We start from the raw sequence: 15,000 nt of genomic DNA on the forward strand, positions 1-15,000 counted from the left end.
TGTACGTTATATTTTGCCAAAACAAAAAGTTTCAGTAGCGTCTGATGTTGTTCGCTCGGTTTGGCATGTGCAAATATGGATAAACCTGCAAACAAGTAAAGACTGTGCAGCTGTAACAAGCAATGGGAAACAAAAAAGACGTGGGTTAAGCCCGTCAGCGGTGACACGACGAAGGCCTTCTGTACTTTATGCCATCGGGAATTTCTCCCTTATTTTCACCTTTGGTCCCATATTTGGATGTGAGAAAGTTGGCAACCCTAGCTGCCTGACAAATAAATTTTCATTTACGGCAGCTTAACTAGGCACGTAAATGCAATGCACATAGATAAGTAAAATAACAAGAACATTTGGGTACAGCAGTAAAATAGTTTGTGTAGGATCTTAGAAAAACCATGTCAGGTGTATTTTGTACAATTTTGGTTCACCTATCCTAAGGGAGGATATCTTTGCTATGGAAGTAGTTTGGTGAAGATTTACCAGTATGGTTCCTGAGATAGTATTTGATTTGATGAGAGAATGCTATGGTAGTGTTTAGCAGAATGAGAGACACAAGTTCAAATACAAGAGGAAGGGGTAGGCCATTTAGAATGGAGATGAGGAAAAACGTTTTCACCCAAAGAGTTGTGAATCTGTGGAATTGTCTGCCTCAGAAGGCAGTGGAGGTCAATTCTCTGGATGCTTAAAAACTCTCTTGAGAGTTAGATAGAGCTCTTAAAGATAGTGGAGTCAAGGGATATGGGGAGAAGGCAGGAACGGGATACTGATTGTGGATGATCAGATATGATCACAATGAATGGCGGTGCTGGCTCGAAGGGCTGAATGGCCTACTTCTGCACCCATTGTCTATTGTCTAATGAAATTGAACCATGGAATTACAGACTTGAAATATTAACTTTATTTCCATTTCCACAGGTGGCACGGTGGCGCAGCGGTAGAGTTGCTGCCTTATAGGATGCTGCCTGACTACGGGTGCTGTCTGTACAGTTTTAGGTTCTCCTTGGGATCGCATGGGTTTTCTCTGGGTGCTCCCATTTCTTCCCACACTCCAATGGCATAGAGGTTTGTAGGTTAATTGGCTTAGGTAAAATTGTAAATAAGTCCCTAGTATGTAAGATAGTGCTACTGTACGGTGTTATCGCTGGTCGGCGTGGACACCGTGGGCTGCAGGGCTTTTTTCTGCACTGTATCTCTAAAGTAAAGTAAAGTCATAGATGCTGCTTGACCGTTGGTGATACAGCATGGAAACGGGCTCTTCAGTCCACCAAGCCCACACTGGCCATCAAACACCTGTTCACACGAGTTCTATGTTTCCCACTTTCTCATCCACTCTCTGCACATTTGGGGCAATTTGCCATGGCCAATTAACCCACAAATCCGCATGTCTTTGGGATATGGGAGGAAACTGCAGCACCCAGAAGAAACCCATATGGTCACAGAGAGAACGTACAAACAGATGACACAAAGCTGGGTGGCAGTGTGAACTGTGAGAAGGATGCTATGAGAATGCAGGATCACTTGGACAGGTTAGGTAAGTGGGCAGATGCATGGCAGATGCAGTTTAATGTGGATAATGTGAGGTTAACCACTTTCGTAGCAAAAACAGGCAGATTATTATCTAATGGTGTCAAATTGGGAAATGGCTAAGTACAACGGGATCTCGGGGTCCTTGTTCATCAGTCAATGAAAGTAAGCATGCAGGCAGTGAAGAAAGCGAATAACATGTTGGCCATCACAACAAAAGGAGTTGAGTATAGGAGCAAAGAGGTCCTTCTGCAGTTGTAGAAGGGCCCTAGAAGTTCTGCAGGGCCCTAGAAAGACCACACCTGGAGCATTGTGTGCTGTTTTGGTCCCCTAATTTGAGGAAGGACATTCTTGCTATTGAGGGAGTGCAGCGTAGGTTTACAAGGTTAATTCCCGGGATGGCGGGACTGTCTTATGCTGAGAGAATGGAGCGGCTGAGCTTGTATACTCTGGAATTTAGAAGGATAAGAGGGGATCTTATTAAAACATATAAGATTATAAAGGGTTTGGACACGCTAGAGGCAGGAAACATGTTCCCGATGTTGGAGGAGTCCAGAACCAGGGGCCACAGTTTAAGAATAAGGGGTAAGCCATTTAGAACGGAGATGAGGAAACACTTTTTCACACAGTTGTGAGTGTGGAATTCTCTGCCTCAGAAGTCGGTGGAGGCCGGTTCTCGGGATACTTTCAAGAGAGAGCTAGATAGGGGTCTTAAAGATAGCGGAGTCAGGGGATATGGGGAGGCAAGAACGGGGTACTGATTGGGGATGATCAGCCATGATCACATTGAATGGCAGTGCTGAACGTTTTTCCTTCCATTATTTATTATGTAAAGGTATATGTGTGTTATGATTGTGTTTATAGTTTGTTTGGTTGTTTGTCTTTTTGCACAAAAGTCCGCGAGCATTGCCACTTTCATTTCACTGCACATCTCATATGTGTATGTGACAAATAAACTTGACTTGACTTAACTTGCTGGCTCGAAGGGCCCAAGTGGCCGACTCCTGCACTTATTGTCTATTGTCTATTTGTATACTTTGGGTATTGTGCTGGACCACTTTCTGTTTGCAGATATTAATGCCACCTGCTGGATATTCAGGTTCCTACAGCTTTGGGTTACCTTTCCTGTTAGGCAGGAAGTGGTCATAAGCCAGGAAGCCCAGCTCAGGGACAGTACCGCATGGTGCACACTGTAATTCTAGTGTGTAATTTCTGCCATCCCACCGCACCAGTTTGTTAGACGCATTGTCTGTGAGTAATCATGTTTGTGTAACAGCAGCTTTATACGTTATTGTGCAGCATTGCTATTATTAACAGTTTAGAATGTTTCATGTGCCCTGGCTGGTTTCTTACATAACAGCATTGTATTTAGTGGTGGCATCATAGTTTATGTTTCTATACCAAGTGTATAACGTTACTAAATATGCGGTTTCTCTTTCTGCTTGTATGTTACAGTTTTACAGTTGAAAACAGTAAAGAATCAACAACATCTCATGTCTACGGGTCTTTATTGGATTAATTGTTTAACTTGCTAGATAGCTGGATAGGGACATCCAGCGAGTCCAGTATAGTAAAAAGACAGCACCACAGCAAGCTGTACTACAGGGTGGCCCACATCATCACATTGCCCGTCCACACCTCAACGCCATGGCAACAAGCAACCAAGACAACGCTTCACAGAATGAAGCCAAGTCCCTCAGCGTTCGTTCGTACTGCTCTGCAGCCAGCTCAAGTGCTAGCATGGCCGTCCTTAAAGCACGGGCTAAAGCAAAAGCAGCCGAAGCTAGAGCAGCATTCGCTCAGAGAGAGATAGATATGAAGGTCGAGGCTGCACGTATTCAGGTCGAGGCTGTGCGGATGCAGGCGACCTTAGAGGCCTTGCAGCAAGAGAAAGAGATGGAAGCAGCCATTGCAGAGGCCGACACCATAGAAGCAGGTTTATTAGCAGAACAAGGGTCACGTGATAGATCACCGAGCCCTGCTCGCCCTCAAAACCAGCACGAGCGTACTCTGGACTACGTCATAGAGCAAGCCAGCATAAAGTCAAGCCAACATGTCACTGATTATGATATCGAGAGTGGTAGCATAGTATTTTGCCCATTGCCGCCCATTCACCAGACCAAATCTAATCTGGCCAGTTCATTTCATAGTCATCACAATCCCAGTAATGTGCAAGGAAACGTGGAGCATAAATTGGAGGATAGAAAGCCAACGGCAACCTTTCTGCACAGCGGCTCTAACAACTCTCCTCAAGCCACCAACGATATCAATCCCACCACCATGGACCTCGCCAGATACCTTGCTCGCAGCCAGCTCGTTACAACAGGATTGACAACCTTTAACGACAAGCCTGAGAATTACTGGGCTTGGAGATCCTCCTTCCAAAACGCCATAGAAGGCCTGGGCCTTTCACCCAGAGAGGAGCTCGATCTTTTAGTAAAATGGCTTGGGAAAGAATCCTCGGAGCAGGCAACAAGAATTAAGGCTGTCAACATGAGGAATCCTAAAGCAGGTTTGAAGATGGCTTGGCAGAGGCTGGAAGAAACTTATGGTTCACCCGAGTCTATCGAGCATGCCCTCTTTACCAAGCTCGAGAACTTTCCCAGGATCACCATCAAAGAGCCATACAAGCTACGTGAGCTCGGGGACCTTCTGTCAGAAATCGAAGCGGCAAAGGCTGATGGGTATCTACCTGGTTTGTCTTACCTCGATACCTCCAGGGGAGTTGCACCGATTGTTGGGAAGCTTCCTTATAACATCCAGGAAAAGTGGACTGAATTTGGATCCAATTATAAACGCCGCCACTGCATCTCTTTCCCCCCATTTAAAGTGTTTGCCAACTTTATCCGTGCGGAGGCAAAAACCAGAACGGATCCCAGCTTCAATCTTTGCCTCTCTCGTCCAGCAATCGTCCAGAGGGATAACATAGAGAGACATGGTAAAACTCTCGTCTCCGTCCACAGGACACAAGCATCTCCAACAACTCCTGAGACACAGAAATCCAGTGACCCATCAAAGCAGTGTCCCATTCATGCCAAGATTCATCCATTAAAGAAGTGCAGAGCCTTCAGAGAAAAGAGCCTGGAAGACCGCAAACACTTCCTTAAGGAACATTCCATTTGTTTCCGCTGCTGCTCCCCCACAAGTCATTTCGCCAAGAACTGCACAGCAGAAGTGAAATGTACCGAGTGCAACAGTGACAGACACCTCTCCGCTCTACATCCAGGCCCAGCCCCCTGGAAGTCCGAGCCATCTCCCCCCGCATCCGAGCATGGCGGGGAGGAAGAGGTAGCAGTAAACCAGGAGATCACCTCCACATGCACGGAGGTGTGCGGTGATGGGGTCAGCGCGAGAGCATCCGCTAAGATATGTCTCATCTCAGTCTATCCAGAAGGACGTCGCCAAGAGGCACGCAGGATGTACGCCATCTTAGATGAACAGAGCAACCGCTCTCTTGCAACATCCGAGTTTTTCAATATCTTTGGGGTTAAAGGCAATCTTAAGCCATATTCACTGCGGACATGTGCCGGGCTCAAGCAGACTGCAGGTAGAAACAGCCTGCGGTTACATGGTGGAGTCTGTGGATGAGAAGACATTGCTCCCTCTTCCTCCACTCCTAGAATGCAATCAAGTGCCTAACAACCGTGCCGAGATCCCCACTCCCAACATTGCGCTTCACCACAGCCACCTCAGATGCATTGCCAACGCGATTCCTCCACTGGACCCAAACGCCAAAATACTGCTCCTATTGGGAAGAGATATTCTGCAGGTGCATAAAGTGAGGAAACTAATTAACGGTCCCAACAATGCCCCGTACGCCCAGAAGCTGGATCTGGGATGGGTAGTTGTTGGCGATGTAGGTATTGGTGGAGCACATAGACCTACCCAAGCGGAGGGACGTGTTCCAGGGTCTACAGATGCGACAGATTCCACGGCCCTACACCACATTCTCAAAGTTGAGCATGCTACAACAGGAGCTCTATCTGTTCTCGGACGCATCTGGCAAGCCAAGATACGCAGTTGCCTATCCGAGGGTCATCATCGAAGACGGAATAACGGAGGTGGGCTTCATCTTTGGCAAAGCAAAGCTAGCAACCCAGCCAGAGCTCACTATTCCAAGACTAGAATCGTGCGCAGCGGTCTTGGCTGTCAAAATCGCAGAGACGATTGCGAAGGAGATGGACGACATCCCCTACCACACGGACGGCAAAGTAGTACTGGGGTACATCTGTAACCGATCGAGGCGATTTACACATGCGTCCACAGCCGTATCCAACGCATCCATCAGTTTTCACCACCTCATCAGTGGAGGTTCGTTCCCACGCACGACATCCCAGCTGACTCCGGGGCACGGTCCGTCCCAGAAGCTCTAGGTCTGCCCAATCACCGAAATGGTTCTCCTCCTGTCTCCCGAGGACTCTGAGGGTTAAATGGGAAATGTACATGGGGTCTGGGAGACCCCAGGCGGGGAGTGTGCTGGACCACTTTCTGTTTGCAGATATTAATGCCACCTGCTGGATGTTCAGGTTCCTACAGCTTTGGGTTACCTTTCCTGTTAGGCAGGAAGTGGTCATAAGCCAGGAAGCCCAGCTCAGGGACAGTACCGCATGGTGCACACTGTAATTCTAGTGTGTAATTTCTGCCATCCCACCGCACCAGTTTGTTAGACGCATTGTCTGTGAGTAATCATGTTTGTGTAACAGCAGCTTTATACGTTATTGTGCAGCATTGCTATTATTAACAGTTAAGAATGTTTCATGTGCCCTGGCTGGTTTCTTACATAACAGCATTGTATTTAGTGGTGGCATGTTTCTATACCAAGTGTATAACGTTACTAAATATGCGGTTTCTCTTTCTGCTTCTATGTTACAGTTTTACAGTTGAAAACAGTAAAGAATCAACAACATCTCATGTCTACGGGTCTTTATTGGATTAATTGTTTAACTTGCTAGATAGCTGGATAGGGACATCCAGCGAGTCCAGTATAGGTATGCAGCAAAGAATTTCACTGTGCCTAGTCACATATGACAAGAAAGTATTCCATTCCATCTACAGTTCCTTCCTTCACATTTTGAAGAAGGGTCCTGACCCAAAACGTCACCAATCCTTTTTCTGCTGAGATGCTGCCTGCCCACTGGGTTACTCCAGCACTTTGAGTTTATTTAACATTCTGGTAAACCTCTTCTGCACCTTCTCCACCAAATCCTTCCTACAACGAGGGGGCGACCAGAATTGTATATAACTTCACACATTCTGGTTGGCTGAGGTTACCTATTGTTCCCAACCCCAAGAAGATTTGAACCAAAGATCTTTGATTTGAACCTCGCGCCGCCGCCCGCGACGTCATCACGCAACGTGGATTTGGGTGGGGGCGGTAGTGCGCCTGCGCCCCGCCGGTCGGCTTCACCGCGAAAGGATCTTTGGGCTGCACCATGTCGCTGCGTGCGCGTTGTGTGTGCGTGTGCTGCAGCCGGGGGCTGGTCGCCGGCATCCCCGCCACCCACCCCCACCCTCGCCCTCGCTCTCGCTGGACACGCCTCAGTAAGACCGACATCCGCATCTTTGTTTTGTTTACTGTCCGCAGCAGGCTTTGTTGGGGGGTGAGGAGTGGACTCGGTGCTTTGGAGCATGAGGGGGATGCAGTTGCCCCGCTGTGGAGGGCCCCATGCTGGGCATTGGGGCAGTTGCAGCCAAAGATCCTATAGCAGAGCTCTGCTATAGGATCTTTGGTTGCAGCCGCCGGGACAGCCTGCAAACTCTTGGGCCTGCATTGGTTTTGCCTCGGGATTTATGTGTGGCAGGTCTGCAACACATTGTTTTCGTTCTGAGCTGATTTTTTTGCTTAGTAGGCACATTATAACTACGCCTGATTGGAGAACATAGAACAACATAGAAAAGCACAGCTGCCCCGTTGAGTTTCTTCAGCAACTAATTATTTTGGCTCAAGATTTCAGCACCTTCAATCTCTTAGACCATACCATAGAGGAACAGACCCTTTAGTTCAGTTCATTCTTATCACGTGAACTGGGGTACAGTGGCAAATAATAAACTAAAAGGCCTGTTCCTGTTGGCCCATAATTTCTGTGCCAAACATAAATAATCCAAGTTCTAATCCAATAATCCCAAATTAAACTAATTTCAGACAAATGTAGAAAAATACAGGTGGTGTTTATACCAAAGATAGACACAAAGCTGGAGTAACTCAGCAGGACAGGCAGCATTCCTGACCCTTGAACAAATCTCATATCCTTCTACTCCACCTATCCATGTGCCCATCTCAAAATTTCAAGTGCCATTGTTGTATGCATCCATCACCACTCTTGGCAGTGCATTCTGCACCCACCACCCTCTGGAAAAGAAACGTTTCTCTGCACACTTCCTTTAATCTTTGTTGCTCTTACCTTAACCTGTGCTCTGTAGTGATTAACATTTCTGACTGCTTACCACATCTACGCCTCTCATAATTTTTTTAACCTCAATCGGGTCTCCTCTCAACTTTAGGCGTTCTAGAGAAAACAATCCAAGTTTGGATCCAAGCTATCTCATTGTAACTAATACCCCCCTCCCCCCCAAGGGATCATTCTGGTAGACCTCATTACAGAAATGAAAACCAATAGTCTGGAAAACCTGCTGATGTGGCAGCACCAAAGTCCTGGGTTTACTAGATCATCAGAATTTTATTGCATGCTAGACCACATCATTTTCCTCCTGTTTTCAAGTTCATTACTTGCAGCCCAGTAAAGCATAAGTTCATTGTAGATTAACTACCGGTACATGTTAATGTGACAAATAATTCAATTAACTTGTCATTTTATCAAAAAAAAAAAATTTCTCTTGGGAAGTACATTACTAGCCATGTTTGATGCAAGTATTTCTTTACAGTCTCAATTGTTTGCATATTTTAAGATGGTAAAACAAATAATAATTAATGTTCTACTTAAGTCAATTTTACAGGCACACAGTCTGACAATGCACAACAAGACTAAACATAAAGTACACACAATTCTGAGTAGAAAAAAAAAGTACTGCAAAAGATTTAAAAAAAAACATTAATGCAAAACACAGTAAACAGGTACGGCCATGGTAATGCAAGTGGTGGTCCATAGTGTTCCTTTGTCACCGTTCAATTAGGGTTGTGTGGGTGGGTTTCTGAAGCTGATGGGTGTACAGCTGATAGCATGACTTGAAGTCATGCATGCATGGTGGAGCATGACTTCATGCTTCTGTACGGCCTCCTCGGTAGTACCAGTCAAAGAGAGCATGACCTGGATGGTGAGGGTCTTTGATAGATGCTGCTTTCTTGAGGCAGCACCTCTTGTCGATGCTATTTATGGAGGGGAAGACTGCCAGTCATGCAGCCTCTGTACATTCCTGTATTGTGGGAATTGCCATTCAAGGGCATGATGCAGCCAGTTCTCCCCCCCCCCCCACCCCCCATCACTGAAGAAGGGTCCTGACCCACAACGCCCAAAGATGCTGCCTGACCTGCTGAGTTACTCTGGCAATTTGCCTTTTTTTTTTATGGAACCTGCAAGGATACCTTCTAGGCAAAATTTGATCAATTCAGAATTAGCAAACTTCGTACTTCGGAATGATTACCTTTTGTGCGGGCAGTATTTATCTCTAATTCATGACTTGAAACTCTACTCACTAGTGTGCAACATTCTGAATTGCACTGTTTCTACTTTGACAGAAAAAATCGGAAGATATGCTCTCCCGGTCGTTGTGGGGTAAGTGTTGCTTCTGTGAGAATGGATGTAGAGCCATTTTTTTCAAGTTATTCTGTGGAGGGGCCAATAGTGTAGAGAAAGCAAGGACTCTGCAGAAGGACTTGGTCAGGTTAGGAGAGTGGGCAGAGAAGTAATGAACAATAGACAATAGGTGCAGGAGTAGGCCATTCGGCCCTTCGAGCCAGCACTGCCTTTCAATGTGATCATGGCTGATCATCCCCAATCAGTACCCCGTTCCTGCCCTCTCCCCATATCACCTGACTCCGCTATCTTCAAGAGCCCTATCTAGTTCTCCCTTGAAAGTGTCCAGAGAACTGGCCTCCTCCACCCTCTGAGGCAGAGAATTCCACAGACTCACAACTCTCTGTGTGCAAAGGTTTTTCCTCATTTCCGTTTTAAATGGCTTACCCCTTATTCTTAAACAGTGGCCCCTGGTTCTGGACTCCCCCCAACATCGTGAAACATGTTTCCTACCTCTAGCATGTCCAACCATTAATAATCTTATTTGTTTCAATAAGATCCCCTGTCATCTTTCTAAACTCCAGAGTATACAAGCCCAGCCGCTCCATTCTCTCAGCATATGACCCGCCATCCCGGGAATTAACCTTGTAAACCTACTCTGCACTCCCTCAATAGCAATAATGTCCTTCCTCAATTAGGGGACCAAAACTGCACAGAATACTTCAAGTATGGTCTCACTAGGGCCCTGTACAACTGCAGAAGGACCTCTTTGGTCCTATACTCAACTCCTCCTATTATGAATGCCAGCATGCCATTCACTTTCTTCACTGACGGCTGTACCTGCATGCTTACTTTCATTAACTGATGAACAAGGACCCCCAGAACCCGTTGTACTTCCCCTTTTCCCAACTTGACACCATTTAGACTAATCTGCCTTTCTGTTTTTGCTACCAAAGTGGATAACCTCACATTTATCCACATAAAACTGCATCTGTCATGCATCTGCCCACTCACCCAACCTGTCCAAGTCACCCTGCATTCTCATAGCGCCCTCTTCACTGTTCACACTGCCACCCAGCTTTGTGTCATCTGCAAATTTGCTAATGTTACTTTGAATCCCTTCATCTAAATCATTGAAGTACATTATAAATAGCTGCGGTCCCAGCACCGAGCCTTGCTATACCCCACTAGTCACTGCCTGCCATTCTGAAAGGGACCCGTTAATCCCTACTCTTTGTTCTGCCAACCAATTTTCTATCCATGTCAGCCTTCTACCCCCAATACCACGTGCCCTAATTTTGCCCACTAATCTCTTATGTGGGACCTTATCAAATTGCTTTCTGAAAGTCCAGGTACACTACATCCACTGGCTCTCCCTTGTCCATTTTCCTAGTTATATCCTCAAAAAATTCCAGAAGATTAGTCGAGCATAATTTCCCATTTCGTATATCCATGCTGACTCGGACCGATCCTGTTACTGGTATCCAAATGTGCCGCTATTTCATCTTTTATGATTGTCTCTTATGAGTACATTGTAGCAAAGTGTGGAGTCAGGCATTTTGGTAATAGGAATAAAGGCGTAGACTATTTTTTAAATGGGGAGAGAATTCACAAATCGGAGGTGCAAAGGGACTTGGGAGTGGTGGTGCAGGATTCCAAAAAGGTTAATTTGAAAGACAAATTGGTAGAAAGGAAGGCATAAGCAATGTGAGCATTTATTTTGAGAGGAATAGAATATAAAAACAGATGTAATGCTGAGGCTTCATAACGCATCGGTCAGACCGCATTTGGAATATTGTGAGCAGTTTTGGGCTCCATCTCTGAGGATGGATGTGCTGGCGTTGAGGATCCAGGGGGGTTTTACGAAAATGATCCCAGGAATGAGTGGGTTGACATATGATGAAAATTTGACGGCACTAGGTCTGTATTTGCTGGAGATTAGAAGGATGAGTGGGTCCTCATTGCAACTTACTGAATATTGAAAGGCTAAGATAGATTGGATGTGGAGTGGATGTTTTCACTTGTGGGAAAGTCTAGGAGCAGAGACCAAAGCCTTAGAATAAAAGGATGTACCTTTAGAAAGATGAGGAGGAATTTCTTTAGTCAGAGGGTGGTGAATCTGATGAAGCCAAATAAAGTTACAAAAATAAGAAAAAATTAAAATAGGTTTCAGGGCTAGCTTACAGTTTACATTTAGTGTCAAATTAGGCTTGTCTAAGGTTGTGGGGTGTGGGAGATAATAAATCCTATAACATTGTCTTCCAAGTGACAGGCAGAGAGAGAAGGAGATAAAGATATCTTTGAAGTAGAGATCAAATGACCAATGTTTATGGGGAGGAGGCAATAAAGGAAGACGAGGAATAGGCAGTCACATCTTTGTAAACAAATGACCTATGTTTATGAGGGACCAAATGACAGAGGAAGCAGCGAAGAGAGCTAGGGTGGTCTATTTGGAGATAAAACAAATGGACAATGTTTTTAGTATATCTTGTACCATGTAAAAAAAAGGTTTGATGTGATGCATTCTGTGGAAACCTTTTCCAGTACTTCTGACCATGACTAATGTCTGTGGAATGTGATAAGGGGACAAAAAAACCTATTTAAAGCAATGTAATTCTGTTGTTCAGGGAAGGTGACTGAGCACAGTCAAGTGTCTGTGTTGGTCACTTGACTGGAGTTCTCCCTCCCTTCCATCGGCCGATGTTAAGTAAAGTTTTGAACTGGTCTACCAAACCGTTTGTGTGGTGTCTGTTTATTAAGAAGCGAACCTGGTTTAGTTGTTATAACAGTAACTTTTTCATTGGCGTAGTTATGCAGGCCTCGCTGGGACCACATCAACGGCTGACTGTGCAAGAGGTTGCGGAGGTTGCCGGGATTGGAAGGGAGATAACTGAGCTCTATCGGCCCCCTTGTAAGACCGACTCCCTAGAAACTCCCGGGAACATCTGTGATCCTTCATCAGAGGTTGAATTGGTTCCCTGCCGAGGTTCTTAGACACAGACGAAGGTAAGACCAGTTGGGCTTTATATGGTTTTTTTTTAAGAAGGGATATTGTGTATGTATTTTTAAGACAGAATTGTGCATGTATTTTTAAGAATGGCTTATGTATATTGTTAAGACGGACTTGAGCGGTTCCTCTCTCTCTCTGTCTATCTCTCTTTGTTTTCTTTTTTTCTCTCTCTACTAAGGGCTCATCAGCCTTGTTGAGATATCCGTGATTTGTCGGGTTGAGATACGGGGGTTGAGGTGTGTGTCTGGCTTATTGAGACATCCGAAGAGTAGTCGGGTTGAGAAATAAGTGACGTTGTATATTACAGTATTAAGAAGTCTGCCAAGTTGAAAAGAAACTGGGGTCTCGGTTAGCGGGTCTGCTTCGTTGAGACACTTGGGTCGTATATTAAGGAGTTAAAAAGTCAGCCAAATTGAGAAACTGGGGTCTCATTTAGTGGGTCGGCCTGGTTGATATATTTGGAACGATTCGGAATTACGAAGTCTGTTTTCTCTCTCTTTCTATCTATCTATGGGGAATGCTCTGGATACCAGTCCTATATATGTGTTATTTGAATCCTATGTATAATAAGAAATTTAGCATGTTAAGTTACAAGTTGACCAAATGGTTAGGGGATGAAGCCTGGCCTGTAGGGGGCACATGGAATGTCGAGACAATTAAACAAGCAGAGGTGTTGATATGGGAAAGGAAGACAGGAACCCACTAGAAAGCCGATTTAAAATAGACTTTAATTTACAGCAATTGAACACTTATTGATTACTGATTCTGAATGAGTTCTTTTGGGAAAGATTGTTTTGATATGATAACAGAGGCTGTCTTTTAAAATGCTAATGAAGCAAGATTACTGTTTTCAAGCAAACAAAAAGATGTTGAAGCATGTGCTGTGTGAGTGAAATGAAGGTAGATGAAAAATGGTCTTGTGACTTAAAAAAGGAGGTTTGAGGGAACTCACAATGAGGGATAAAAGGTGAGAAGATAAAGTAGATTGGGGAAGAGAACATATTTGGAGAATTGAATGTTTAGGTGGGGAGAGCCTCTTCGGAGATAATCGGATTAAAGAATAAATTCACAGGGAAGTGTTAAGAAGGAACTGGAGATACTGAAGGATCAAAGGAGGACAAAAGTGCTGGTGAAACTAAGCTGGTGAACAAGATTTACAACTTTTTATTGCCCCTGGAGAGTGGGGGGAAGCCACCAACAGGCCCTGGGCAATTAACTAATTATGTATGGTCGGCAATTAACCCATGTCTTGCCAGATCTACATTCCCAGGTTGGAGGAGCTTTGCTGGGAGCCATAAAAGCTATACGATGACGGGGGTGCTGGGACAAGAAGAAATTGAGACTGTTGAAAGAACAACCAAGTGTTGCTAATAACATGAACTGCTGTAAAGATGAAAGATCATCGTCGCTGGATACATTTGATTGACTGTGAACAGTTTGTGGAAACAAGGACGATGGGCTATTGATGCTTCCTTTATTCTGGGGTGGCCCAGCCCACATGGACTGAACTTTCTTCAGAATGGCAAACTTGCGGACTAACCTACATTTAAAGGATGGTACACGCCTCCTTTTAAACAAGATTTAAGTCAAACATGACAAGCGCAGCAAAGATACCCTGACTACAGACAGTAAGAGGTCTGCAAAGGCCAGTTAAATCTACCTGTTTTTGCCACAACCAAGGCACTGGTGTATTTTAAGGAAACAGTATATTGGTTTCTGGGCTTTGTTATGTTGCAAATGCAGTGCCACACAAGAGAGGCATGAACCAGTTACACCAGCACACAGGGAAATCCAAATGAAGCCGAATAAAGGCTGAGCAATTTTTATGATCCTTTTCCTGTCCTATGGTAGTATATTAGTGTCACGTCCGGGGGAGGTTGGTGGCCATTTAAAATGTTTGGAGGGACTTGTGAAACGATTGTCCACTATGAATTGATTGGGTTACTAGTGTACTATTAATTTGTCTGATGCGATGCTTATGGTCTTTTGTATGTATTCGGCAGGGACTGTAGTTATCAAAAGTTTGATAAAAGGATGGAATGATGAAGCCAAATAAAGTTACAAAAATAAGAAAAAATTAAAATAGGTTTCAGGGCTAGCTTACAGTTTACATTTAGTGTCAAATTAGGCTTGTCTAAGGTTGTGGGGTGTGGGAGATAATAAATCCTATAACATTGTCTTCCAAGTGACAGGCAGAGAGAGAAGGAGATAAAGATATCTTTGAAGTAGAGATCAAATGACCAATGTTTATGGGGAGGAGGCAATAAAGGAAGACGAGGAATAGGCAGTCACATCTTTGTAAACAAATGACCTATGTTTATGAGGGACCAAATGACAGAGGAAGCAGCGAAGAGAGCTAGGGTGGTCTATTTGGAGATAAAACAAATGGACAATGTTTTTAGTATATCTTGTACCATGTAAAAAAAAGGTTTGATGTGATGCATTCTGTGGAAACCTTTTCCAGTACTTCTGACCATGACTAATGTCTGTGGAATGTGATAAGGGGACAAAAAACCTATTTAAAGCAATGTAATTCTGTTGTTCAGGGAAGGTGACTGAGCACAGTCAAGTGTCTGTGTTGGTCACTTGACTGGAGTTCTCCCTCCCTTCCATCGGCCGATGTTAAGTAAAGTTTTGAACTGGTCTACCAAACCGTTTGTGTGGTGTCTGTTTATTAAGAAGCGAACCTGGTTTAGTTGTTATAACAGTAACTTTTTCAAATCTGTGGAATTCTTTGCCACAGACGGCTGTGGAGGCCGATGGATATTTTTAAGGTGG

The 15,000-nt window shown here is 44.7% G+C and overlaps 1 protein-coding gene across 3 annotated transcripts in view; it reads left to right on the forward strand.

Moving 5' to 3' along the window:
• serac1 (serine active site containing 1) overlaps positions 1–15,000 on the forward strand; it is a 38,899-nt gene that overhangs the window by 1,127 nt on the left and 22,772 nt on the right. Inside the window, exons 1-3 of one of the 3 annotated variants that reach the window (XM_055639502.1) lie at positions 7,150–7,215; positions 7,262–7,322; positions 9,215–9,251. In XM_055639502.1, coding sequence (XP_055495477.1) covers positions 7,150–7,215; positions 7,262–7,322; positions 9,215–9,251 — 164 coding nt within the window. Of the gene's footprint in view, positions 1–6,938; positions 7,063–7,149; positions 7,216–7,261; positions 7,323–9,214; positions 9,252–15,000 lie in introns of those variants that run through there. The other 2 variants (XM_055639500.1, XM_055639501.1) reach the window with 2 other exon arrangements.

This window comes from Leucoraja erinacea, chromosome 8, assembly GCF_028641065.1.
Source record: "Leucoraja erinacea ecotype New England chromosome 8, Leri_hhj_1, whole genome shotgun sequence".
Classification (NCBI taxonomy): Eukaryota; Metazoa; Chordata; class Chondrichthyes; order Rajiformes; family Rajidae; genus Leucoraja; species Leucoraja erinaceus.